Genomic DNA, 27832 nt, shown 5'->3' with positions numbered 1-27832 from the left:
CCTCGTAAACCCCATATTTGCATCCATTTTTCCTTCATTCACAGCGTCAAAGCTGTCATCCAATCGGAGTTCCCCTTCCATTACTATGGCCGTGTCTCAAGATCCGGGTATGCCCGTTGCATCAATCTTGATTGTGGGCGAAGCACTGTATCAGAGGGCGTAGAAAGCGTAGCTGCCCGTGGATCTTCGTAGAGGGCTTTTGGAAGCGTGGTTTCTGCACGTTATATTCATCTTGAGATTTCGACCCTTTCATCTCCGACTAGGCACTCTCTTGAATTTCCCATCTCCTCCACCGAGAGCTTCCGGATCAATATGCGTGAAACCCTGCGCCTTCCTACTCCTCCGCGGTGGTGGTTCGTCATGCTCTTCAATCACCTCCACAAATGCATCTTGTTGGGGTGCTGGAGGCGCTCGCCTTATTGTTTCTTCCACAATAATGGTTTCCGCCCTCCTACTCGAATTCCTTCGCGGCGGTGGCGTACGTTCTCGCGGAACCTCTTCCATCACGACTTCACTTTCAGACACACTGGATGCAACAACCGTCCGCCGTGGTGATCGCGGAGAGGACCGTCGTGAGGGTGCTCGGCGGGGGGGGGACCGGGAACGCCGGCGAATGACTTCTTCTTCCACGACCGATGAACTGCCTTGGGCCCCGCCGCCCAAGCCGAAGCATGTGTATATGAGCCAGAGGAGGAGGAGGAAGCCCGCAACGGAGCCAAAGACGATGCCGACTACTGTGCCGGGTGTGGGGCCAGAGTCTAGTCCGGAGTAAGTGGCGGGGATGATGGGGCTGGCGGTCGCTGTGACTGTAGTTTGCCGTCGGAGTAGGGATGCGAGTGTGCGGGAGAATGGTGTCGTCCTGGTTGGTAGGAGAGGGGTGTCTGGGGATAGGAGGCGTGGGGCAAGGTCGTGGAGTGATGGTAGAAGGGAACGGAGTTCGAGAGGATGTCGGAGTATTGATATCGGCGCTGCAGATGATGGGTGGAGAGGAGGCATTGTGATCGAGGTCGAGGGATGGGTGTATCTTAGAGGTGAGCTGCAAACTGCAAGTTCCTTCTGCGAGCAGCCGTCGGTTTGATGGGGCGGTTACAGTCAAGACCGAGTAATTGCGCAAATGGGGCAAATCGCTATAGTAGTAGGTAGTAAGGTCGGTAGTTCAAGCGAGTGACATGAAGTTGAAGACAGAGATGAACATGAAGAAGCAGATGGTGAATTGCACAAGAGGAAGGTGGGACAGCATGAATGGGAATTGGGCAGCAAAGTTGCCTCATCGCCTGTGTAGGTAGTGCGTCAATGAGGTGGCCGGCTAAAATGCGCGAGGCTGGTGACGCTAAATTGCGACCAAGGAATGAGGCGAACAGCCTTGGAAACATCATCCAACTCACAGCGTCAGCTCTATTGAACTCAATAATATCAATTACTATTCTGTGTGAGTAGGATGGACAGGAACTGCAGTTTTCCTTGGGAAGTATAGAAGTATACTGTATACCAGAATCCCGTCGCAGTTGTGGCTTCTCATGGTTGATGGGTACTCGCTGCAGAGCAAAGTGGGCGAACACACACAAACTTTCTTTTTTGAGCAAGGCACAAAACTTTCCAAGACGGTGAGCTGAGAGCCTTGTCAAGGCTGCTATGCATGCCGCATAGGGCCATCTTTTCTTTTTCCCTGATTTCTGCAAGTATGAAACCCAGGATTGAAGTCGGCACGTGGGAGAGTCTCAACAAGATAGCAGCGGACGAATCCAGAAGTGTAATCCTCTCGGTTTCAGAAAGGTGGCTCGTGGAACATTCAGTAGAACTGTAGAAAGTGGAGTGTATTGTCTATGCCTGGCGCCGAGCTCCGTCCATGCAGTCTTTGTGCTGTGGTGATAGCCCACTGAGCATGCAGATGAATATTATTGTACAACCAGAACAGAAGGGTATTACAATGCTGTAAAGACCCAAACATGGCTCTATCTTCAACAACAGAAGTATGAGATACTAATACCGAGTCCTGCTCTCTCGTCCTCCGTAGCCACCGCGGCCTCTGCCACGATCCCCTCCGTAGCTGCCTCCACGGCCTCCGCCACGGCTCCCTCCGTAATCACCGCGGTCACTGCTTCCGCCACGGTCCACTCCGTAGCCTCCACCACGACCTCCACCACGGCCTCCGCCAAAGAGCCCTCCGGAACCACCGCGGTCGCTACCTCCGCCACGGTCCACTCCGTAGCCTCCACCACGGCCTCCGCCAAAGCTCCCTCCATAGCCACCGCGATCGCCGCCTCCGCCGCGATTGCGGTCTCCGTAAGATGGACGACCACCGTCTTCCCGGTCAGAGCCATAGCTTCCTCCTTCTCCGCCAAACCTTGAGCGCCCCTGCATACCTACATCCCTTGCATTGCCTGCGGAATTGGACTGGTAATCTTCACGACCTATATTGATACCCTGTACTCGATCGAGGCGAAGTTTCGATGCCAATGCTCGACCGACCATCGGTGGCGTCTCCATCCCCCAACCATACCTTGCGCGGTCGTTCAAAGCATCGATGAGTACCTGCTTGTTGCCATACCACTGGAAAACACCCAAAGCCGCCATGTACGATCCGGCTTTCAGCCCGCGGGGTACTATTTTCATTGCATCACCTACCGTGGTCAAAGTCTTGGCTGTGTGCTCAGACAGCTGAGCATCTTTCTTCATGTCAACTTTGGCCGTTTCGAGAGTGTTGTCGGGTTTTAGAGGCATATTCGGAAGCTTGTGGCGGATTTCTCTAGCTTCCAGATCTGTGATGAACATCCAACCCTCGCCAGTCTTGTCTCCTCTGGCCGTCCGACCAATACGGTGGACGTACTGCTCTTCTGAGGGTGGTAGACCAACTTGAATGACATGAGTGACGTTTGGGAAATCCATTCCGCGAGCAGTCACATCAGACGAGAGCATGATTCCAGTCTCTGCACGTCGAAAAGCCTCTGCTGCTCTGGTTCGCGCATCTTGAGTGAGCCGGGCGTGCATTTCGATAATCTTAGCGGGATGCAGAGGGCCTTGGTGGAAAATGCTTTGTCCAGGGTTCTTCAGATTCTTGAGAACAGAAGCGGCAAGCGAGACATCGGCCGTAGCTCCGAAGTAAATGATAGCTTTGAACGGTCGTGTAGGTCCTCCCGTGGTATTCGCTATTGAATCAATTTCGCGTTTGCAGAGCTCGAATACAGCGGGCATGAGGTTCTCGAAGCCCCCAACATTGACTAGTTTCTGGGGTACCTTTTCGTGGGTCTGCTGTTCGCCTTCCTGCACCGTCCGAACAAATTGAAAATTTGGTTTCATGGTTTGGCGGACAACATTCATGACTTCTCGAGGCACAGTGGCAGAGTAAAGGAGCGTCTGTCGATCGACCTGGTTCCTATTGGGTAGAAGGTCTTGTATGGCTCGGATTTCAGGCGCAAATCCTTGGTCTAGCAATCTGTCTGCTTCATCTAGAACGAAACAGCTGAGCTGCGGCGCTCGGACTTTGCTGTAGGGGTCGGACAGAATGTCATTCAGTCGGCCTGGAGTTCCAACTAGGATATGACATCCTTCTGCCTTGATCTTCCTAAGCCCCTGCGATTTTGCCGAACCACCGACAGCGGTCTGTACGATGACATCTGTATCTTTTGTCACTTTCTTTGCTTCCACCGCGATCTGCTCCGCCAACTCTCTTGTCGGAGATATTATAATGGCTCTGATATGCGTAGAATCGCCGCGAGGGCCAGTACGAGAGCGCTTCTCAAGCCTCGGGTCCACGTTGATAATGTTTTGGAGGAGAGGTATAAGAAAAGCAAGGGTTTTCCCCGTCCCAGTACGTGCTTGTGCTAGACTATTGACAGGATGAGAAGACTGCGGCTTGTGATGGCATTCTGATGGCTTGCTTACATATCGTGGCCCTTGAGCGACTCGTTCATGGTCAGGCTCTGTACTTGTGTCATAGTCTCAAGGCCCATGTTTTTTGTGATGGTGTCCACGACAGTTTGGCACACCATCCCACGCTCCGCCAGGTCTTTGAACTTTGTGACCGGACCATGTTGTACGGCTCGATTTATTTGGGCATCGGATTGTGGTGTCTGCGAAAAGACCTCCTGCTCAATCTCCCCTTCAATGGCTTCGTCTTCCGCCGCGACGCTGGCTGCAGCGGATCGTTTCCATTGGGAAGAGCTGCCGAACGGTCTCGCTGTTATTGGAGATATGATTTGTGGAAGGCATCGCTGTAGATCTCGTGTGTGTGCTGGCCTACTGCATCTCGAACATGTTGAGAGGAACAATAGTGATCTTGCGACAGAGGGTGTACCTCTGCGGGCAACGTTCAGCATGGGCTGGCGATGTCAAGCAAATAAGTCCGGCTAAACGTATCCACAGACTCAAGAATCGACAGCCAAGCAGGTGTCAATGCAGTTCAATAGTCAAACGCTATAGAATGTTTTGGAGTCTCCTGGTGATGATTGGAACTAGACTTTTTTTTGCCCAGAAATACCTTAACGAGCCTTGGCCCGATCCAATTTAGCGGCTTCTGGACCCTGATTTGTGAGTTTGGACCCTACTCGGTAAAGCTAAAATAAGCGCGCTTGCGTAGAGTAAACACAGCATCCCCAGACTTTCTTTCCTGTCATCAACAACCATCCATCAACCTTTCCCCTCTCACTGCATCACCCAATTCGTTCCCCATCTCGCCAAACGAATCACCTCACCTCTCAATCACCAACCAAATAAAGCCGCACCATCACTTGTCACCCAACAATGGCACCAGCCAAGCAGGTCAGTTGTCACGCGCCTTTTCAATCCCAATCGCTTTACCCTTAGCTTTGTTATCATCTCTTCAATTATTCACTGACTTCTTTGCCACATTCTGTAGACCCCTCTTGAGAAGGCCCACGCCGTGCGCGCCGAGAAGAAGAAGACGCGCGAGGCCATCAAAGCCAAACGTCTCGCCGCATTGAAGAAAGCGCGTGATGCGAAATCGAAGGCGAAGTAGGGAGATGCCTGTGGGAGGGAAGATGGAGGGAGCGTATGGAGTGTCAGGGCGTTGAGACAAGGGGTTTTCTTCTTGGCTGCAGCATCTGGAGTTGGCAATGGTAAACATCTCAAACGAAGCTGGCAATGTTGAATCATGATGCGAGCGTGAGTGGAGATTGCTCGTTGCTCGTTGCTCGTTGCTGTCGTCAATAGTGTCACTGGCTCCAACACGCCTCAAAAGGGTGTCATAGCTTTCACACAGGGAATGCGCGATGGAGCTTTGACTGCAAAAGCAAATTGATACCCCACCACTTATGCTCCCAATTACCTTCACCATGACAGCAGCAGCAAATTGCTCTCTCCTGTCACTACAACAATCTTCGAAACGCTGCCTATGAAATGGCTACACTTAATACAATCAATTTTGCTGTACCATAACGTGCATTCCCCCAATCCCGCTATAGGCCCCATCTTTTGTTACCAGACATCAGGACGCTATGGAAAGATGCATATTAGCTACACACAAACGGAACTTGGTGCGCCACATTCTGTTTGAGTCCCTTATCTTAGGGATTGTAATACGCCGCGTGATCCTGGTCTCAGCGAAGTGCTTGCGCATGCGATTTGAACGAGGCAGCTGCTTCCCCCCTGAATAAGTCCTGCTTCATAACGTCCGAGTAGGTGTCTAGCAATGTCCAATAGGACATTCAAGCATTCAGTCGGGTTTCAATGTACATAGTGATACTAGACCGCTAGGAGCTGCAGGATCTCGTCTACCCCTGGCTTATTCGCACCCACCAGTCAAAGCTACTGCCCCTTTCCCTCCGACTCTACTTTCAATGATCCATGCTCAAAATCATTGAGTCACTACACAAGTTCATGATCGCCACAGTTGAGTCCCAACACCAAACTATCATGAACCAGTTTTTCCCAAAACCTCGACAAAACCCGCCCGGGTACAGAGGGCAGAGGTTTTCTTCTTGGTATGAGCGATGACTCGGTCTCGTCAAGCTCCATCAACTGGCTGGTGCTGCGCGCCTGGAAGATATCACTGTTGTTTTCGAGCTTGACCAGAGTATACGACCATTCGTACTGGTCATCTTCGCCGGTGGGATACTATACCTCCACCTGTCCGATGACCTTCGTCGCGGTGAAAGATACAACGCGATAGTCTGTTGAGTCAATTAAGTGATGTGGCAACTTTGGCGGGTAGATCACATGAGTGTGTTGCAGAATGGGGCCTGTGGAAGGAGATGCTTAGGAAAGAGGTTTTCTATTCGGTGACTCCTCAAAAAACATGCTGAATGATCTGGTATGACACTACCGGAGTCTGTAAATACTCATTGACTAATACGATTAGATGGTCGCCACTTGGCGTGACCGACTCCGTACAGCCGACGCTTACGCGCGCATTTCTTCCCATGGTAACGTTGACGATTATGTACATATCGATGTGTCTTTCCTTGAGGATGAATAATCGCGCCCCGCTTCAATGCCCCAAAGTGAAATGGTGAATATCACGAATATACTGATAAAATGCATATGGAAGTTGGTTATCTCTTTTCTTCAAATCGTATGTTCCGAGATTCCTCGAACTTCGACTCTTTTGTTTTCCATACCGATCGTGCTGCTTGCCGTTTCCGACCGCTCAAAGTAGCTCCAAGAATCTTTTAGAAATCTTCGACGCCGACTCATTCCTCCCAAGTCCAGCCACCTCGCAGCGTCCAAAGCACGGCCATTCACTCCGGTAAATTAGTATGGAGCCTAGGAATAGGGTCATGGAGTGGAAGGTTCCTGATAGTGTCAGTGCAACTGGTGTTTGTGAACTCGGACAGGACGTGAGAGTCCTTATGTCGCTGCGAAGTTGACACGAGTGAGGGGCGAAATGAGAACGCCGTACTCGTACTACTAAATCGCGTTTGCTCTTGTTAGACTTGAAGTGCGATGTGGAACGCGACAAGATCCGGGCGAAGTGATCAGGTTACAGTAGAGCTAAGTTCGGACTGTGCCAATCAATCGTTGACTTACAGCCTACTGCTGCCTCCAGACTTGTTCTCGGCGGTTCCCAGACGTGCTGCACTTGTCTTTGGGCTATTGGAAGCCCAGTGCGCCACCTTGCCATCCGTATTGAGAAGAACGCTTAAGCTATAGATCTGCTTTTTCCTCCTCACCTGGCTTGAGGATGCCTTTCATAGTCTTCAACTCCTTCGCTAACTCGGATTCCGACAATTTTGTGCAAGGCTCGGATGTCAAAACCTCACGCCTCTCTGACCAGTAGCATCTTCGGTCGTATACTACGCACAACTTATTGTTCTTGTTTTCCTGTGCCTTCTTTGTTGTATGGTGTATGTTTTATTCGTTCAGAAAAACGATCCAAGTCTTTGCACGCGTTGTCTACGCTGAATGCTCATTATCCACGACAAACACTAGGTTTTAGAACCGATTTCTGAGCTCTAAGAAATGGTCGAACGGGAATCGTGGTGGCCTCGGATTTAGTACGAGTACATGGAATGACTCGAGCCGCCAAATCAGCGACACGCATTGTGCCCTTCGCGCCAAGACCCTTTATGTATGTTGATGGTCAAAGAGTCTCAAAGCTTTCTCATTATTGCGTTAGCGTTAAAGTCCATTCTTTATGAATGAAGAAAGAGCTTGTATTTCGGATCAATAAGAATTCCTTGTCATTGTGTGGCACACAGTAAGTAAGCTTAAGTACCTACGATCCCCAAGCCATCTTGGATTTCTCAAGCGTTGCAACACCCTCAGCAAAGCAACCATCTTTGCCCCCTGCAGAATCAAGATGAACTCCAACCTCAACCTCGGACGTCAATACAGCGAGCTCGCAATCAGCGCTATCAATCTGAACGCCGAGAGTCAGGCTCAAGATAAGTCTTCCCTCTCCTACTACCGACTCTTCTATTTAGGAAAACCAGTCTCCGAGTTCTACTGCAACGCCTGCCAAAGGACCCTGGGTCACATAGCACCAGACAAATGCGACCGATGCGCACCCTTTGCTGGCAATCTGAGGTCCTTGGAGCGCAAGGCTGTCGGCTTCACACAACTTCCAAATGGGGCCATGCTGGGTAATTATTTGGTCTCGGAGATTTGAGCTGCTTGGTTACAAGTCTTGATGAAACGAATCGACTGCAGCTACAATGGTCGCGCGTTCACATAGATTATAAGTTATTACCATTACCGCTAACACGAATTGATTTTGATCAGGCTTCACTTTGTCTCCCGTTGTCCCCATTGGTGCAGGCCCTTACCTTCTCCCAGTGGAAGCATTCTTGGCTCGAAGTGTGATCTCATGCTTTGTTCTCGCTTTGGACCTTTCATGCTTGAACCGGACGCCACACTTGCAGCCCTTGACTGACAAACAATCCAAACAAACCTCTTGCGCCTTTGTTCCATGTTGGTAACTACCTTGTCCCTGCGCCAAACCCCTGCGCAAAGAATGATGATTATGCCATTGATCGCTTTCTTCTCGCCGGCGCTCAGCATAACCATGGAGGTTTGCCCTCAATTTTTGTTTTCCAGAATCTCCACCTGTCTTTACAGAACTTCGGCGTGCATATCAGCGTACTAGAATTTTTATATGACGAATTTAGTATTTATAGCTTTATCACCGCACAGATTATTTTCTTCCAAACACCTCAATTGACTGCCTCCACTTCAATTCCTACGCGCCTACCATCTACTACTTGCAACGCGACCACCACCTCACCCCAAATCAAAGCAAAACCCATTTCTACAACCACCACCACCATCACCATCGCCATCTTCCTCCCTCTCCATAGACAAACACCATGGGCCGCGCCTCACGGCAAAACGAAGACCGAGCCCTCATCGCTCAAAAGGTCGAACCCAGACCCTACCTCTCAGTCTCTCCTTCCACAGCGCCATCCGAGAGGCCGATGGAGATCATCTTCTACTGCGGCCACTGCGGCACAAACCTGCCACGCGGACCTCCAGTGACGTGTTCGGTATGCGGAGCATATCGGCAGTCGCCAGCGCACAATACCCAGCCGAGGTTTCATGATTCGCAATTACCCACGAGGATGGGCTAAGGAGGTGCATCGAAGGGTTAGGTTGGAATTCCGGTCAGGACATTGTCAATGGTGCTCACAGTAGCGACGAGTTCATGAAACTTCAAGCACGAGCGGACGCGGAGTCTGTCACCGGCGCACGATACGCTGGCTCGACGGGCATAAGAGTCTGGTAGGAATGGGCTGGAAACATGGCGAGCGCGCTTATAGCGGTGGCGAGTACATAGCGAAAAAGTAAGACTGTACATCACATTGGTGCTGGCTAAGAAGTCATCGTGGGAATCTGACAGTACAACTCCAGTACACACACTACTCGTTTGATGAGCCGTGTACATTTGAATTCGGTCGATGCCCTGAGCGCATGGTTCTGCAGAAGTTTTCATAACTATATTCAATTCCAATCGTAGCTTGATCTTGATACGCGGTGATGACGGCTAAGCCCTCCAACACTTCCGCCAACTTTCACCTTACTTTACCTCATCCCACACCATCTCTGTCCGCTTTCATCATCTTACCCATCTCCACCCTCCACCGGGGTCAACCATTTAAGTCTTGATCGCTATCAAGTATAGTCTGCCCGTAACGGCTGGCCAATCTGATGTACCCACAGGGTCTTCTTGAGTTTGGCAACTTGGTTACCTGTACCGATCGGCGACATGGCTTTTCCCTGGCTCAATCGCAACGACTGAAACCCGAAAAGTATTAATCTCTGAAGAGTGTTGGTTGCTCACGAAGTGACAATGAATTTCATGGACCCTACATAGCACAATTTTGTATCCAATTTTCTCGCATGTTCATGTCGGTTAAGTTGGGGAAGTACATACTCATAGAACCATGTCTCAAAGATACAAAACCACTGGAACAAGATTAAGCAGACATGCTTGCCCTTAGAAAATACATACCTATAACGATTCCTAGATCGCAAACATTTGCCGAAGAGCAAAAGACGTTATGACGTCCTAGCCTTGAAGAATGCTGCCCGCTGATTCTATGCCCTGCGCGTGTCTGGACTGCAAGCCATTGCCACCCGACACCGTGCAAATTTGACAGAATTTGTATTGAGCAGAATGTCCTTCGACCCTCTGTATAGTAGTTTGAGACCCTGATCCGACATTGGGGCCATGTGCGATGAGTCTCACCCCCATCTGACGTATCTGCGCCTTGCCAAGTCAATCACAGAATCAATTATTTCGAGGCCGAGGATTGAAGAGGCTCCCGAGGACTTGCTGTCGATCATGGCGAGCGTAGTTTTGGAAGGAGCCACGAGCTATGAGTGGATACGAAACTGTCGATTCTAGGTGCCTCTGGACACTTGAAGACATGAGTGACTAGCGCGGGTGCATCAAGGATGCAAATAGTGAAGAACTCCGGCTTCGCACAGAGGATAGTCAACGCAGCATTTTTCAAGTCGGCTTCGAGGTACCGAAATGACAGCATTTTTGGTTGTTGTTGATGATTGGACATACTAGTGTACACTTCTTTATAAAATCTATCGAATTGAAACCTTGCAAATAGTGAGAACCTTCGGAATTGTACAGAGAATAGTCAACGAAGCGCTACCCAAAGCGGCTTCGAGACACAGAAGACTGCAATTCTTGTAGTTGTACTTGATAGCTGGATATATTAGCATTCCATTTTCGATAACCTTGTCGAAGTTACGTCTTTGCTCATGAATCACAGCCATGGGTCAAAGGATGAAGATCACCTCCAGTCAATCCCTTTTAGATCAAGTTACACATATCTGTCAAGTACTACAGCAGCCTAGAGACCCTGTGAAGAATTGTAGGGTAAAGACCCCATGTGATGTGATGGAATGTAAGATTAATGTCGCTCAAGTGAGCTGGCAACGCGAAGAGTTAGTAAGTGAAGTAGACTAAGGGATCACATTGAACCCCGTTCTGAGTGCACACTGTTTCTCTGCCTCATGATGCATGTATACGCTTGGCACAAAGCTCAGGCACATCTTCGGTATCGAACTAGCAGCAAACATTGAGAGCACTCTAATGATATCGCCTTTGCGAGGTTCGAAGAAGAGTCTTGGAGCTACTTGCTAACATTGATAATACTGCTTTGTAGAACAATAAAGTCTCGTGCCGGCATTTGCATCGCATGGAACAAAATCCATTGCCTTTCTTTCATTTGTCAGACACTTGTCCATACCACATGAAGCCTAGCCATTCCTTCCTTGCTCAGTAATGAAGATACCGTGTAAGAAAATTTTGTCTGGCTGTTGCTGATAGCCTTGCAAGTTTCACCGTAGACAACTCTGACAGTATCCACATCTGCAAGCTCTAGCGTGGAGGTACAGTCGAGCTCGTTAGCACGTCGTACGGATAATTACCGATCGGGACCACCGGAGTCCAAACATAACCAGAGCGTATCTCGATCGTAAGATTCCCGACCTTATCCTCCAAAAGCTTCACCAACTGTGCCAAGGCCGCGACCCTCTTCTCGAACACTGACGGGTGAGTCGGGGGCCGTACCGGCTGATCGTTCAAGCAATCGGTCCGAATTGGGAAACGAGGTGTGTAACGAGCCACAACGACCAGACTCCGGAGCAACCATCCCGCCTGACCTTCGTGGACATCAGCCAGCTGCTTGACGAAGCGGCTCCAACGCTGCTCCCTCTCATAATGCAGAACGTAGACATCTTGGCTTGTGTTGCCGACGAGCTTGCGCTCCATGGGTCCAATCTCCACGTGGAGGTTGCGCATGCTGCCGAGACGTTCCACGAGGATACGATCCCCATGGAGGTACTCATTGGGAGAATAGGTGGGATCGCAGAGGGAGAGTTGAAAGGTGTTGGCGTTGTAGTAGTAGTCGAAGGCTTCGAAGTGCAGCTGGCGGCAGGCGAGGAACAAGCCGTATTCCTGGGGGCGGGTCACGTTTGCCGCTATCATGTCTATGATGTCTTCGTTGAGGAGCATGTAGGAGTAGATCTGGTGCCGGATCTCCAAGGGGAGCGTGAGGAGTGTAGTTGAGATAGACATTGTTGAGTGCTAGAGCGGTGGTCCGAATGAATTCGATTGTATTGAAACTGTCAGAATGATGATACTAAAGCTTTGGTCTTCAACACCTTATGTTTGCAGCAGTGATGGTAGTTTCCGCTGCGCATCGGCTTGCAGGTAAGGAACAGGCTGATAGTAAGGATTTTGCAGTTCGTCGCCCAACGGATCTGTTACATGGCTGTCGATGTTCAAGTATGAGCAGTTTCGTCAATGGCCCTCGATATCATGGAATGCATTGATGGTTGGAGCGAGCGGAGTCAAGGTACCTGATAGATTCAACACTTCGGACGCTAGGGCTTGTCACGCTAGCCTAATCGAGAGGAGATTTAGCGTATTCAAAAACATCTGGAATGCTTGGCACCGGAGATCTTTTATATCACACACCCAAATTTGTACTGTAGTATAGAAATCTCTTCGTAAAATTATTTAGATTAAGTAGTTATATCGTAAATAGTTATATTTAATTAATTTTAAAGCTATATAACTTTAATTATATCTTTTAAACGTATTAATAACGTAGTAGCTATCGAACTATCGTCGTTATATAGAGGTCTATATCGAAAGTTCTATACCCGCTAAGACTCTTACGCTTAGATTTCGAATAATATTTTATCTAAAGAGTTATCTAGATAATACGTCTAGAGTTCTTCGAAATTATATTTAATTCTAGTTAGATTTTAAGACTTAATACCCCTATTAAGCTAAGAGAAGTATCTAAAGTTTAATTCATACGCTATAAAAAAGATATTTCTAGACTTCCCCTCTATAGGGCCGCTTTTCGAAAGTAGAATTAAGGCTATATTAATACGTGTATAGAACTTTCGATATAGACCTCTATAGTAAAAATTATTCTTTCTATAACTATTAAAGTAGTCTTTACTTAAAAAGTTTAAAAATAAATAAAAGATTAAGTAATAATAGTAATCTCTATAGATATTCTATAACGACTTTATAGAGATTCTATAAAGGTCTCGCGGGCTAAATATTTAGATTTAAATAAAGATATCTAACTATTAAGCGTAGATACTTCTCGAGATTAAACTTTTTTAGCTAAGTTATTAATACTACTTATACATTCGAGAAGTAAGCTACGACGCTAAATTTTAGCGTCTTACCGATTATTTTTATCGTATAGCTTTATTTATTTTATTATTTACTTTATAATAATAATTATATTATATTATTATTCTATAGCTTTATACGATAATAAAACTAGTTACGCTTTAAGAGTAGTTATAGCTATATATAAAGTATTTTATCTTAAAGAATTTAATACTATTAAGCGAAAAATAGATATAAAAGCTTATATAATAGCTAATATTATATAAAGAGTAATTAATAGAGCTAAAAACGAGAATTTTTATAATATTTTAATATATCTATATAACGTAAATAGATTTAAAACTTCTACTCGAATAGAAGATTAATTAAATCTCTTAAAATAAGTTTATTAGACTATTCTTAAGTATCTATAACTCTTTTATCTTAAGGCTATTTAATAAAAAAATATCGATATTTTAAAGGCGAATAAAAAGCGAAAATAAGATAAAGATAAACTTTCATTATTAGGCTTAAAATCTTTACTTTCTATAATCGCCCTTTAGTATATATATAAAATAGATAAAGATTATATTATAAAGAGAATTAAGTAGAAAAATAGAGTTAAAAAAGCTATAATTAAATTACTATAAAGAATATAAATAAGATAATCTTTATATTTAAATTCTTAGCGAGTTAGATAAGAAATTTATCTTTATTATTAATAACGAATATTATTATAAAATTTATAATAATAATCGTAAATAACGATATATTTCTATAGAGAAGAGAAGGTTTATTAAAATAGTAATTATAGTTAATACTTTAATATAATTTATATAAATATATTAGACTTTCTATTTTATAAAGCTAGATATCGAATTATAATACTATTAATTAATATATACTACTATTAAAAGATATAAATTAGAGGCCGAAATTATATTAAGAAATCGCGAACTTAAGAAAGAAATAAATGAAAAAAGATATCTCGTAGAAATTTCGAGAATATTTAAATATACCCTTATTAAAGTAGATTAATTCTATCTTTTATAAGAGATATACTAATAAATAATAGAATGAGAATCGATAGATTAATATTTATAATCGTTTTCTTAAGAAAAGTAAGAAAGATAAATATAATAAAGATACTAAAAAATATCGTAATATAGAGTAAGTTTTTAAGTATATACCTCTTTTAATATTTAAAGACTATAAAATTAACGGCGAATAATATAGAGATTATATTCTATTAAATCGTTTATATATATATATCGAGAAAGTTATAAAAAGAAACTCTAATAAGAATATATAAATAATTAAGAATAATACTTCTACTTATATTAAAGTAGCTAGACTATATTAAGAGAAATAAGAATAATATAATATTAAGAAGGTGAATTAAACTTCTAATCTATTAAATCTATATTAAATTAAGTTATTATAGAACTCTATAAAGAACGATTTATAGCTATAATAGCGGAAAATTAAGAATATAAGTAAGGCTTTTAAAGATAAGACTAGAGAAGAGCTAGAAAATAAGTAGAACTCCGCTATAAATTAAGAAGAAAATAAGTAAGTTATAGTCCGCTAGCGAGATAAATTATAACTCTATTATAATCTAAAAGATAGTAATAAGTTTAAAGAATAAATATCTCTCTTCTAAAGCACCTTCTACTAGTATTCTTTTATTTAAAATTCTTTATAGTTATAATACGTCTAGTTATAGTATCGACCTTCTTATACTTTAAATAATATTTTAATATATTCTTCTTTTATTTACGATTTATCTAGTCTAGAAAGACTATTTTATTAAGTATTATAATATCGAAAAGAAGGATTTAAGATATATTAATCTAACGGAGAGCGAATATAACATTTTTATCTATTTAAGAGCGATAATAATATCTATAAATCTAAAAAGTGAATTTTCGTACGATTTTCGCCGAGTTCGTATTATAAGTACGATTTAGTCTATTAAGTAGACTTTATCTATATCTAACTCTTTTTATCGATTCTACTAGTTTAGTAACTTTAAAAAATTTTAGTAACTTTAAAAATTTTACGTAATATACTCTAATATACTCTAGTTCGATAAGTATTATTCTATATATATATGGCATTAATATATATTATCATTAATATACGTATTAATATACGCTATATTAGAGTATTATTCACGCGACTAATTTTATTAAATCGTTTAATTTTATAGTCAAATTTGAGTTAACGTTAATACTCGTTATCGTAGAATCTTATTATCGCAACGTCGATTATTAGAACTTTTCTTTTTTTATACGTATTACTATTAAACTAATAGAATTAATAAAAAAGATTAAGATAGTTGCTGAATCGGCGGAATTTAGATAGATTCTAATTAGATTTATTGATCCGGCGGATTTTATGATTTTCGCGACATACGCGCGATCAGCAATTTCAAATTTTGTAGGAACTTTTCAGATTTGCAGATGAATTAATTAAAAAATTACTTAGAATATGTAAGGGCGTGATCGCTCTAATAGTCTACAGCGGGGGTATAGCAGGCTCTTATAGGGCCAAATAGGGCGTATCGGCCATGAAGCGCGATACCCCCGATCCTTTTGGCCTATGGCCCAGTGGTAGCCGAACCATCCTCACAACTGTATCGCGCTGAAATTCCGGGGCTTGGCTAACCCCGGGAAGGCTAGCCACTGCGGGGTGTATCCGCTGATTTCGAGGGTTCGAGCCCGTCATGTACGGGGCGAAAAACATTTTTCAGAGGGCAAAAGTTCCAGATTTACCGGGTACCGGCTCCCAGGAGCGGTACAGTTCCGTACCCTGAGGCTTTCGGTACACGTGTACCGAGGCACATACCCCGAAAGGGTCCCTGTGACGTATCTTATGTCCCATAGGGACCTCTGAGGCAAGCAGTCTCGGTACACATGTACCGAGGCACATACCCCGAAAGGGTCCCTGTGACGTATCTCATGTCCCATAGGGACCTCTGAGGCAAGAAGTCCCGGACAACCGGGCAAGGGTGGCGCACTGCGCCCCAAGTCGGCTCTGCGGGGGCCGCTGATCAGGGCAAAGCCCTCGAATCAGTTCTTTTAGGGCCGCGAGGACGCGGCCTTAAGGGGGGGGATAGTTGTAAGGGCGAACAGCCTACAGCGGGGGTATAGCAGGCTCTTATAGGGCCAAATAGGGCGTATCGGCCATGAAGCGCGATACCCCCGATCCTTTTGGCCTATGGCCCAGTGGTAGCCGAACCATCCTCACAGAATCTTATATTTAATTAATTAGATAGTAGTAAGACTAAAATAATTATATATATATAAATATAGTCATTTCTATTACTATTATCTCGATATTTAAATATTTAATAAGAGAGTATAGCTTTCTTCTCTATTATTTTAATACGATTTTACGAGAAATTAGATAGTTTAATTAGTAAGTTCTCCCGCCGCTATTAAGCGAGATAGCTTACTTCTCGAATATACGATTAAGAAATATATTAAGACTTTAATATAGCTTTATTTTTTTATTTAGAACGAGTAATAAAGGCCTATAAATTAAATTCATAACCATTTTTTTTTAATCAGGGCTGTCGAGTAAATTTGGTGAGCGATCTTTGGTGAGCGAACTTTGGTAAACGATATTTGAGCTCCTTGCTTCTTAATAGTTATAAGACCGAATTTTATAATTCTTTCAGCATTGGACAGCGCAAACTACCCTCCATAATTTAAAAAAGAAATCTCAAAATTTTAATAGAAAACAAAAAAGTTATTCCATTTGTGAATAACGTACACTCAATTTTTGATGAGGAGGCGCGGGAGGGCTACCGGGCTGACTCAGCCGGTCTAACCAAAGAGCGTAGCGAACCCGAATTTATGATTGGCTGCATATACAAATTCAAGGTTTTTTAGCTCAGCCCTACCTTATTCTTTTATATATATTGATCTATTAACGATAGCAGTGTTATTAAATAATTTTGCGGAGAGATTTCTATGCTATAATACGAATCTAGGTGTGTGATGTGAAAGATCTCCGGTGCCAAGCATTCCAGATGTTTTTGAATACGCTAAATGAAAGAATTCAATTCGCCACTGGCTTTGGCGGAATATTTTGAGAGCAGTGTTCTGATACTGGGGACATGGTGCATTCGAACTCATTGCTGACACTGCGGAGCATGATGGACTTTCTCTGTTTACTTTACTCACAAATAATCAAATCTTTTGGCGATTGTTATGCAGTCGTGCATCTGGCTAATTACTAATTCATACCCCGAAACTATGAATCCTTACCGAATCATACCCTAATTACCGAATCATACCCCTAGGGGTATGATTCAGTAATTTGCCATTACTTGGGGTATGATTCGGTAATTTGCCATTCATGACAAAAATCGCAAAGGAGAAAAATCGCGACCTGGGCCATCCGATCATAGAAAAAAGAAATATCTCCGACCGTATTCAATGGGTGACCTACCAGCTTAAATGAAAGCCGAGTGGGTGTTAGCAGCAGCCCCCACGGGGGCCCTGCGACGGCCCTACGGGGGCCTTATTTAGGTCCAAATAGCAAATAGGGGTGTCTGGCTATCAAGCGCAGACACCCCCGGGACCAAGCTTTTTTAGCTGCGGGGGTGTCTGCGCTTAACAGCCAGACACCCCTATTTGCTATTTGGACCTAAATAGGGGACCCGTAGGACCGTCGCAGGGTCCCCGTGGGGGCTGCCCGCCCAACAGTGGGCTAAATTTGGCCCCCCAGCCTATCTACACCCAGTCTGTGACTCTCACACACACTCTTTACTCCCAATAGCCTACACAGGTATAGACATAAAGTAGGCACCTAGCTGCATCTACAAGTAGGCTATTCAAGTAGGCCACTATGGCAAGTTTGGTAAATTACCGAATCATACCCCAAGCAATTAATCCTTACCGAATCATACCCCAAATTTTGGTGTAGGGGTATGATTCAGTAATTAGGGGTATGATTCGGTAAGGATTCATAGTTTCGGGGTATGATTCGGTAATTAGCCCGTCGTGCATCTAATGATCTTGGGTCCTCCTAATCGTCTATTTCTTCATCCCAAATTTCCAAGTGATCAATGTTTGTAGGGCACAACACATCTCGTATCATCTTTGCTGTGTTATTCGTTGTTTACATCAACACAAACGACGGCCGGTTACCTCTCTTCTAACATTCAGCTATTGATCGTTCCAAAACCATCCTCAACGAGCCACTAAATACACCAAACCTAGCGACTGTACATACGAATATCAGCTAATCATGCTAGTTCTCGGGGTCCACCGTAGCCCCAAACATGGCGTCTCCAAGACTTCTCAACGCTCCATCACGCTCTTGAAAGGTCTTGGCGTGGAAGGTGGCTTCCATGTCGGCAAACTCATTCAGCACCTCTGGCGATTGAAATACCATGCATCAAGATCCAACCTGCACCAAGTGTTTCTGATCCAGTCAGAATTATTCGACGATCCTGACTTCTGTAGCAAAGATGGTATTCGCACCCAGCCAGGGCAAATGGGCAAACACGTCACCACTACCGGCATCGATCACCTGGCGCTCAGCAATGGCACAAGGCTCCACTTCGTGAACAAGAAGCACACGCAGGCTGCATTCGGCAGTCACGACTGGCTTGTTTTCCATGAGTCGTTTGTCCCTCCTCCTCAAGCACCTCGTCAGCAGCCTGCTACTGGAGGCTATGTTCATGACTATGGCTAATGACACCTCCTGGTACCAACTATTCGCAGCTATTGGCGGCTGTCTGAACGAGTCGTTGTTCGTCTCTATGGTCGGCTCTTGGCCAGGTGGTAACGGTGATACCTCATCGGGCTTTGGTCGCTTCACGAGAATCAGGGCAACTGATGTGCGATGTCCGGTGACGGAGAGTTGGCGATAGGCGTATGTACTTGGATGTTGCGCCTCGACCGCTTTTGGGGGGTTGGAAGAGATAAGGAACGGCAACATGCATAATTTGAAACAGCGAGCTTGATCATCGAAGATGATGTATGGAAATTGTGATCGATGGCGACTTGAAGCTCACCGACCTCAACGTCGGAGATAGGATTGGATTGGATTGGATTGCTTCTTACTGATATCTCGCGTCGTGATCACCAGTAATGATAGATCTATGTTCCTTACATTTCGGCGACTCAAAAATCTTCAGAGAACATGATGTAGCATGCTAAAGCTGTCAGGCTGTGGGCAGCGTTGCCAAATGAAAGTCTAGTATCATGTCAATGCTGCTAGATAGGCACTTAACATTCTCGTCGTAGCGTTGGCAGGAGAGAGAGTGGCAATTTGAATGGATCGCGGTCTTGATGGGTACGATCGAGTGTTCATGTTACTAAATACGCCTAGAATGAGATATCGTTTGATTGCTTCACATGACTTTAAGTTTCAAGAAGCGGTGGGGCGTCCCAGGGATCTTGTGGCGGAGTAGCTCCGAAAGCCGAGCCCCAAGTTCAAGGCCACTTCCGAAAATTCATTCGCCATCCTTTCATTCTGCAAAGAACTTCCAAGCGGGCCATTGGAAGTCACGATCTGCAGGTAGAGATTCGCAGGACGTCTTTACTTAGAATAAGAAAGGCTTTGATTAAATGTATGTTCTGTCTTCAACATGATGGCTAGGCTAAAGTGAAATGGTTGTCGAGGCAGGTGAAGAGTTCACGTAGGCACCACCAGCACCACCAGGTACCAAAAGAGAGAGAGAGAGAGAGAGAGAGAGAGAGGGCCTGATTCGACCGTCGCATGTCGCAATTGAGTTCCAGGTGATGCAGTCTTTCAATCGCGCGTTGTGTGACAGCTTTGGCAACTCCTCCTGGCCAGAAATCCGATCATGAAACAAGCACGGATCCTGTTCCTGCCAAAGTCCGAAGCAAATGATGCTACTGCGGACTGCCAGCCAGCGGCGCAGGAGGTCAGCGGTTTTACCATGGTTAACAAAAGTCATCGTTTCGCTGTCGTGTCTCCAGAAAAAAATGAAAAATGGCAACAGTTCATGAAGCGCTCTTTCTGCATTGAAATTCTGACATCTAGAGAATCTTTGCTCAGACGCAATCATGCAGAAGGGTGCTGCAGCATCATTAGTCAGAAGCCCAGCCCTACTTTCTCTCTACGCCAATCAGCCTCATTCATTTGAGGACCCCAATCTTATCTATTCTGACCCCTCGGACGTGCAGCCACACACATTGCCGACCCCAAAGCAACAAGCAGCCCTCGACGAGCTTCTATCCTTCGACAACGAGAAGATCCTTGCCTGGCTTACACTTCTGCGGTCCATTGAGCCGGGTTTCCGGTACCAGGCAGGTCGAGGGTGCCTCTCTAATCAGCAGCTTGAGGCACTCTCCACATTGAGAGACTGCGGCGACAGCGACATCTTAGCATGGCTCACTCTCAGTTTTCGCACCAGTCAGTGATGATCTTGCCAAATGTTCCTACCGATGGCCTGTCGCTGACTATAGCTCACAGGTGATTTCAACGGGCAGCGCACGTTGAGCAACACCATCTCCACTTTCAGATCCCCCGTTGTGCCTACATCACGCCATCTACGACAGCCCTCGACAAATCCTAGCCTAAGATCTTCGACCAGCTCTTTCGCCCCCTCTGCTGTCTTCAGTAGTAATTCGGACTATTGTACCCCAAGGAGCTCTGGTGGCTCCTTAGGCTATGGCATCCCTTTGCCTGAGCTTCCCGAGGGGATTGCCTGCGATGATGAGTCCAATCATGCACATTGGTGTACTTACAGGGAACATTCCAGACCGATAAACAAATGTGAAGGCTGGAAAAGGCATGAAAGAGAACATGAAACAGGTTATCTGTGCATGCCACATGGACCGGTGGAGCCTACTCGGAATGGCCTGATATGTGCACTTTGTGGTAAAGCAGATCCCGACGCGGATCATCTGGCATGGCACAACATCTCAAGTTGCTTCGGCAAATTCGGGGTTCCCCTCAAAAAATCAAGAAGGAGCGACATGGTCAGACATCTGGCGCTACATCGTGTTCACAGTAAAGTTGGCGAAGCACTTACTGACCGATGGCGATATGATTCCAAAAAGAAATACTTCTCCTGTGGACTTTGTATTATGATCTTCATCTCGATCACGGATCGATTGAATCATATCGACAACGAGCATTGGAGACACGGTCAGAACATGGGCGCGTGGGAATTGAGCAACTCGATTAGGGGACTATTGCTTGAGCCCGAAGTGCAGGCCGCCTGGCGTGCTCTTTTGAGATCGCATCCTCTTTTGGTAGCATCCAATCTTCGGTGGGAAATGCCATTGGCAGAAGGCCTACAACTGAGACTTGAGATGGGTAAAGAGCCTGCGCTAGTCCTCGCGAAGGCGGCGCTAGAGCTCAGTAACTATGAGTGGATACGGTCGAGTCAGGAGGGTTCAATGGCTACAACGGGTAGAGGAGAGATGAGCTTTGATAAGGTCTCCACGGCTCCTCGAAGTCCAGGAGCCGCTATGGTGGTACCTCTGTCAAATTCAACGTATCAATCACTGTCTAATCACACGCGGCGGCGTGCTCCACTCTCACGACTTCTGCCTGGGTCGCTTTCTTCGAGTAACGTCCAAAATTCTAGCACGGGATTTCCAAACCCGCAGTACGACCTTCCTCTAAATCCAACAGCGTTTCTCAATGACTCATTCCAACCTGATTATCTTTACAACGATACATTTTCGCATCCAGCTCCGCTCATGGACCCAAATGCTAGCGACACACCATCGCAGCAGTCCAATTCTGCTTGTTCCACGGAATGGCCGTCTATGGTTACAAGCCAGCCACTTAATAACAACACTCGAATCCAAGGTCACCTGATCGAAAGTGGAGCCTCACTAGTTGCTCAAATGTCTTCCTCTCGGTATGGACAATCAGTGACTATAGACAGGCAAGGGCCAATTTCAGATTCTCGAAACGATATAAATAGTGCCAATACTGTTAGATTACCTACCTCGAATTTTTTTCATGGCTGGACGCCACAGCTTTCGAATCATGAACATGGCTTCAACTTTCGCAAAAAGCCTCTTCCACCAGTACCTCTTTCAGACCAACGCGGAAACGCAAGTCGAGCTGCTGAACGTAGGCCGTCCACTCCGATGGATCTCGGTACTGGCTAATCCGGCATTGCATTTGAGGAAAAGCAATGGCGCGGGTGTCCGGACAGCCTCCCTCTATTGGTATGAGGTTGGATACTGCGATATCATCAGCGCTCGATGTGAATGTTGCAGTAACGCCGCCATTTTCAAAAATATCATGATGAAGTAAAGATGTAATGATTGGCGTCTACGGGATGACTCAGGATTTTGCGATTTTCAGCACAGGAGCCACGGTTGGAAGCAATGGAGTAGCTGATATCTGAGCTTACACTCGCGGCACTTCCCATGAACGAAGAAAGATCTTGCAGTGTCTTAAGTTATGTTCTTTTTCCATTCACGGTCATATTCATAGATCGACTCTCTTCCCTGCCTAAAAGCATAAAGGAGCATTCATGCGGAAAACTCCGTGTTTAGATCGAATGTTTTTTTCTTGAGGATCGCATGTGCGGTACAGCATCTTTGACCTCTCGTATCGAGAGTACCGTCCTTGTTTCCGGGTCCAGGTGCTTAAAGCCTCAGCGGGCGTGGAACGGAAAGCCGCGCAAAATGGTAGTTTCGAACATCGCCTCTACGACTCATCAACCGTGAACGCAGACACAACAAGACTTCCGATTCCTCAATGATCTCCTTCCGTGATATCTCGCATCTTATTATCATTCCTCCGTTACTGAAGAACCTCGTCTGCAACTTTTCACGTCGGGAAAACAACGGTCTTTTGAAATGATTCTACTCTACTGCAAGCAAACCAGGGCACCAGTCGCCAAAACGAGGCATGATACTCTCATCCTCTAATATTTTATTTCCTCGCTATCCAACCGAACCAGACCGAAACCGCATACCCAGCAGAAATCTTACTCTAAACAAACTCCAACCTCACACCGGCCCATGCATGCCTTAACCCACGAGGTCGACGATCTTGGTTCGCTATCGGACATGTGAGTTTTGGCGTCGTACGCAGGACTCCTCTGACACTCACCGCGGATTCTCCAAGTGATGTTGACATTGAAGAGTGTGAGGATGGTAATGACAATACGATAGATGGCAGTGATAAGGTCTTCGAGTGTCAGGACCCAAGCAGGCGGAGAAGGTATCGTTTGTGGAGTAAAGGATGTTGAGCTGTTGTCTTTGGCGATGTTGCTTGCGGCGGATGCGCCGGCATTCGCTGAGGCTGGCGGTGGCAGGGATACCTCATCGGGTCTTGGCCGCTGCATGCGACGAAGGATCGTAACGGAGGTGTGCCGGCGCGGCGCGGGGACTCATTCAGTGCTGGCGGTAGGCTCTGAGCATTTGGTATCTCGAGATTGGAGGGTGTGTGGGGAGGATGCTGTGGCTGCGAGCGAGGCTACGAGAAGTGGGAGGAGTTTCATTTTAGGTGGTACAGAGGGAAGGCCCGAGGCTAGGGGAAGCGAGTGGGGACGCTATCGAAGTTGGTAGAAATGACGGTAACGTGCTTGATTCGGAACTTGATATTGATCGAGTATGTGATTCAGAACAGTGTGGAAATGAGGGGAGACGAGAGCCTATATGGTAAAAGCGTAAAGTGATCATCTTTTCCATCGAGGAAGTGTGATGTGCCGAATGCTTTCGGGCTGTAATTTTTTTAAGGGGGCTCAAGGGAATACCAGCAACATCTCTGGGACAGCAGTACTTTATCATATGCAATAGCACCACTGCTCGCCTTTCAGAGGTGGCGGCTAAGCCACCTCCGAATACCTTAGAAGTGGGCCAATCAGTGCTGCAACGACGACAAACCCGCATACTAAGGCGGGCCCGCTGGATCGGCTAGCTCAAAGTACTTTAGGCTGCAGGTCAGAAAAGGAGGAAAAAGTACGGAGGTCGGCACCAAAAGCCAGACATGCCAAGACAAGGGTCCAGGTAGGGCTGAGTGCTTGACATACTTCCAAATTTCATGAATAGCATCATTATTCTTTATTTTAATAAGTACTAGTGCTCTGCATAATAGCGACGCTATACATATATGCGGAGTGCATATATACAAAGTATATATATGCGAAGTATATATATAATAGCGATATTAATAGGGTATATAATAGCGATAATATTAAAGTATTAATTATGGCGCCGGGGAATAGAGGGAGAGTATAAAGACTTTCAATATATAAGTCTCGTTTATATAGTATAATAGATAGAAATCTTCTTACTATTCTCTATCTTAATTATCTTTCGTTAATATACCTAATACTTAGAGTATTAATTATAATAATAGAACTCGAATTCAAGCACTTACTTTAGCTGAGGCTAGGATTACTACTAAAATTATTACTATAATTATCGAAATATCTCGTCAAATCATTGGTCGACTTTAGAAATAAGCCCATGATAGAGGATACGATCTTACTATATCTAAAAAGCTCTTAATATCATATATTATAGATAAGCCTAGATTCGAATATCCCCTAATTATTACATCTATACTTAAGAGTATAATTCTAGATATTGTATGAAAAAACCGCTATGGCCGTGAAAAGACTTCTTTTATACTTACTACTAAATAAGAAATCTTATTCACAATAATATTACGAGTACTCAGACGTAATAATTTCCGAGCCTATAAAATTATTAAAAAATCGTCTCTTATAGAAGCTATAATAAAAGTACGTTATTAATTCGCTTTACGATATAAGGATTGGACTATAGAAGACTGGAAAAGAGTAATTTGGAGTGATGAGATTAGTGTAATCTTAAATTCTCGGCGGGGAAGAGTGCGTGTATAGCGTTAATCTAACAAGATCTTCGTTAAATCTAATATACGACGTCGTTTCGTAGGTGCTATAGAGTTTATATTCTAAGAATATTTTTCTTATAATAAAAAGGGTTCTTATTATATCTAGAAAGCCGAGACCGCTACTAAAAAAAAGGAGTATACCGAGAATCTCGCTAAAATTAATACTACTCTAGAACCTAACGCTAAATAAGCTTGGAAACTTAAGATCGATATAAGACGTATAGGTCTTCGGAATCCTCCTGGTAAGAAACCCGTATAAAACTTTACTACTAAGACTAGAAAAGTTACTATTAAGGGGAAGAAGGGGGGAATTAATTAATATCGCTACTAGAAAAAGGTATATATCCCCGTATTTCTTATATTTCTTCTTCTTATTAGACATAAATTCTTATTCTAAAGCTTCTAAAGTTCGCTTAGGAGTGTAAATAAGAAAGACTTAATATAATAGTTATAGAAGATAAAGCCTCAATATACGCATTAAAGTATTAAGAAGCGGTATTTATATTATTTAATATCGTTAGAATAATCTGATGCGATAACTCTCCGGATCTTAATATGATTAAGCCTTATTAATTATAGATAAAACGTTATACTACTTAAAAAGATATATTAAGAACTTATAAGAAAGCCGAAAGACGGTGACTATATTATTAAAATCACGAGCTTATTTAAAAGAGGATTTAGAAGTAGATAGAGCGAATATCGAGACATATTGCGGAGGTAATACGCCTTAAAGATAGTAACGAGTATAGGGAAGGCCGTGAGGAAGGTGATATACGATTGTACGACTCCGCCGAGCGAGCTAATAAGTATATACGCAATTATATAAAGCATTATCGTTAAATAAATGTAATTATACAGAAGTGCCAAGAATGCCAAGAGTGCCAAGTATTTTAGCGCTGTCCAGGACTTTTGTGCCGACCTCCGTAGATTCATGAATTCTTCTATCCAGGACTCCCGGGCCAGTATTTGTACCCCTCACAAATTAGGTGGTTGTCAACAGGTGGCTGGGAGGAGGCGGGAACCTATTCGACACTGCAGGCAGCGGTGAGCTATGGGGTGTCATCATGGCTCGTAAAACTGCGTGTCACCCTTTTACCCCTTGCCCTTACCCACCCTCCTTGCCCTTACCCACCTTGACCCTGTGAGATCCAGGGACATGAAACTAAACAATCTCAGCCAACCGACAAGACACGGCGATTGATCATGTAGTTGGGCGGTGGCTACTAGTACGGGAAGAAGCATGGGAACAAGGATTTAGGAGCTTAGATCATGTTAGAGTCTGCCCATGCGAAAAGGATCCAGGTCGTCCGGACAGCAAAATCTGGCTCAGGACTCCTCATCACTGCATCAATGCCTCTCAGTAAACCAGGAAAACAGATCGACCATCACGGGTCTGTTGCCGACTTTTGGCGTATGGCGCATTCCATGGAGTATACTCGGATTTTGATTGACGAACAAGATATTACCTACTGAAGTACCTAAGTGAATAGTTGAATGGGCAGCATGAATATGATGTCATGTCTCCGGAAATAGAAGCGCAATTATTTCCCAACGCATACTTGTAAAGGGCTTCCTTGATAACGTGGGTACTGTATACGGGGTACTGGGTGCTGAGTGACGGGTATTCCACCCCGTGGTATGGGCCGTTGAGCCAAGCGCCACACTGGGACATACAGAAGAATGGCTGTGGCTTCTATGGGCTTGAAGGCTGAAAGGAAGCCAGCGAGGAAAAGTTCCGACCGAAACGAAATCCCCTATCCGCTTGGCAAGTGTATTCTGCGGGCCTGCGAGGCCACGTTTTTGGTGGTGTGCAGTACTCTCCAATGCTGTAGATCTTGAGATTGGCTTGGTATCTTGGGCTTGCTTGCCCGAGGTGACAGCCCTGCAGAAGCATCAGCTTGACCGACAAGCGAGTAATATGGTCAATGTATGATGTTGATAAGAGCGATCCCGGCTCCACCCCAATGGCTACCGCTGCCATGTATCAGCTTTGCTCCTCCAGTCCGAACAAAGGGACTAAATCAAGCGTCTTTGCTACCGAGCGTGGGATGTAGTAATGAAAGCTGCGTCGCTCTTCTTGAGACACCAGTAACTCTTTTCTCTGGCAATACCGCCTTCGCTAAAGCCTACCCAGAAGGTTTGTGCCTATCGATCCTCCCGCACATACGCGTACTGAACTTTTGCCCCAGCAATACCCACAGCAAAGATCATTGGATATTCACCAAATCGATGCCAAGCGCAACCCAAGCGCAGCCCGGCAAGAAGTGGAGTAAGAAAACCGCAGAAAGATGTCATCAATGGCGAATCCAGTTGAAGAAAGGGTCAAGTCACGTGTGTTGCCAGAACTTCGGGGGCTTCAATTCTTTGTGCGCCATAAATGTGTCCCTGCAATTGTACTAAAAGTAAGCAGGAATTCTCAAGCTCTCGCGAGCGTTCGAGATCGTACAGTGGCGAGTGAGAAGTACGTACTGGTCGAGGCTACTTCTCAGCAACACGGCTGAACCTTCAGCATTTCCTTCGGAACGACGCATTGGATTACGACATCCATCGACTCATACGCAAAGACCAGGATGAAACCAATATTGCTGAAGTCGATAGTGGCACTGGGTGACATACCCACGAAGCAGTACCTAGCAGGCCTTCCTCGTGTCTGACTGCCGATGCCGTGGGGGACCCACCGTTTGAATTGGTAGGGATATAGGATATCATTCATATGAGGCTGTTCACGGGCGTTAACTCGGGCAATGACCCTCTCCCGCTGTTCAGCCCCTGTCTCAATCTGTTGAGTGCGATGGACACTCGTCTTTGAAAGAAAACTACCTGGACTGACAGCTCATCTATAATCGATAGACTATCTCCAACAGGGCGAGTAGGATCTGTCGAGGATATGGACGGGGGATGCTTGTCCTTTTATCACTTCGAAGACATTCAAGC

The 27832-nt window shown here is 45.1% G+C and overlaps 8 protein-coding genes across 8 annotated transcripts; 4 read left to right on the top strand and 4 right to left on the bottom strand.

Annotated features, from left to right (window-relative positions):
* Positions 1-83: 83 nt before the first annotated feature.
* On the bottom strand, positions 84-1948 carry HO173_012011 (uncharacterized protein; the record flags this gene model as incomplete). Its single annotated transcript, XM_037313884.1, has 3 exons — positions 84-214; positions 261-1024; positions 1800-1948. 3 exons carry the CDS (start codon positions 1946-1948, stop codon positions 84-86), a joined length of 1044 nt encoding a protein of 347 aa, XP_037159172.1.
* Positions 1949-1980: 32 nt separating this feature from the next.
* Positions 1981-4316, bottom strand: HO173_012010 (uncharacterized protein; the record flags this gene model as incomplete). The annotated part of the gene is made up of 2 exons (XM_037313883.1): positions 1981-3826; positions 3883-4316. 2 exons carry the CDS (start codon positions 4314-4316, stop codon positions 1981-1983), a joined length of 2280 nt encoding a protein of 759 aa, XP_037159171.1.
* A 3440-nt stretch (positions 4317-7756) lies between these two features.
* HO173_012009 (uncharacterized protein) lies at positions 7757-8065 on the top strand (the record flags this gene model as incomplete). The annotated part of the gene is made up of 1 exon (XM_037313882.1): positions 7757-8065. The coding sequence occupies one exon, from the start codon at positions 7757-7759 to the stop codon at positions 8063-8065; it is 309 nt and encodes a 102-aa protein (XP_037159170.1).
* A 697-nt stretch (positions 8066-8762) lies between these two features.
* Positions 8763-9023, top strand: HO173_012008 (uncharacterized protein; the record flags this gene model as incomplete). Its single annotated transcript, XM_037313881.1, has 1 exon — positions 8763-9023. The coding sequence occupies one exon, from the start codon at positions 8763-8765 to the stop codon at positions 9021-9023; it is 261 nt and encodes an 86-aa protein (XP_037159169.1).
* A 2270-nt stretch (positions 9024-11293) lies between these two features.
* Positions 11294-11992, bottom strand: HO173_012007 (uncharacterized protein; the record flags this gene model as incomplete). The annotated part of the gene is made up of 1 exon (XM_037313880.1): positions 11294-11992. The coding sequence occupies one exon, from the start codon at positions 11990-11992 to the stop codon at positions 11294-11296; it is 699 nt and encodes a 232-aa protein (XP_037159168.1).
* Positions 11993-18313: 6321 nt separating this feature from the next.
* Positions 18314-18763, top strand: HO173_012006 (uncharacterized protein; the record flags this gene model as incomplete). Its single annotated transcript, XM_037313879.1, has 1 exon — positions 18314-18763. One exon carries the CDS (start codon positions 18314-18316, stop codon positions 18761-18763), a length of 450 nt encoding a protein of 149 aa, XP_037159167.1.
* Positions 18764-20103: 1340 nt separating this feature from the next.
* Positions 20104-22170, top strand: HO173_012005 (uncharacterized protein; the record flags this gene model as incomplete). The annotated part of the gene is made up of 2 exons (XM_037313878.1): positions 20104-20452; positions 20513-22170. 2 exons carry the CDS (start codon positions 20104-20106, stop codon positions 22168-22170), a joined length of 2007 nt encoding a protein of 668 aa, XP_037159166.1.
* An 835-nt stretch (positions 22171-23005) lies between these two features.
* On the bottom strand, positions 23006-23360 carry HO173_012004 (uncharacterized protein; the record flags this gene model as incomplete). Its single annotated transcript, XM_037313877.1, has 2 exons — positions 23006-23073; positions 23126-23360. 2 exons carry the CDS (start codon positions 23358-23360, stop codon positions 23006-23008), a joined length of 303 nt encoding a protein of 100 aa, XP_037159165.1.
* Between the last annotated feature and the right edge of the window lie 4472 nt (positions 23361-27832).

The sequence above is a fragment of the Letharia columbiana genome (assembly GCF_014066305.1).
Source record: "Letharia columbiana isolate WasteWater2 chromosome Unknown Sc0000072_s0, whole genome shotgun sequence".
Taxonomy (NCBI): domain Eukaryota; kingdom Fungi; phylum Ascomycota; class Lecanoromycetes; order Lecanorales; family Parmeliaceae; genus Letharia; species Letharia columbiana.
This window is presented reverse-complemented; position numbering and strand designations above follow the sequence as displayed.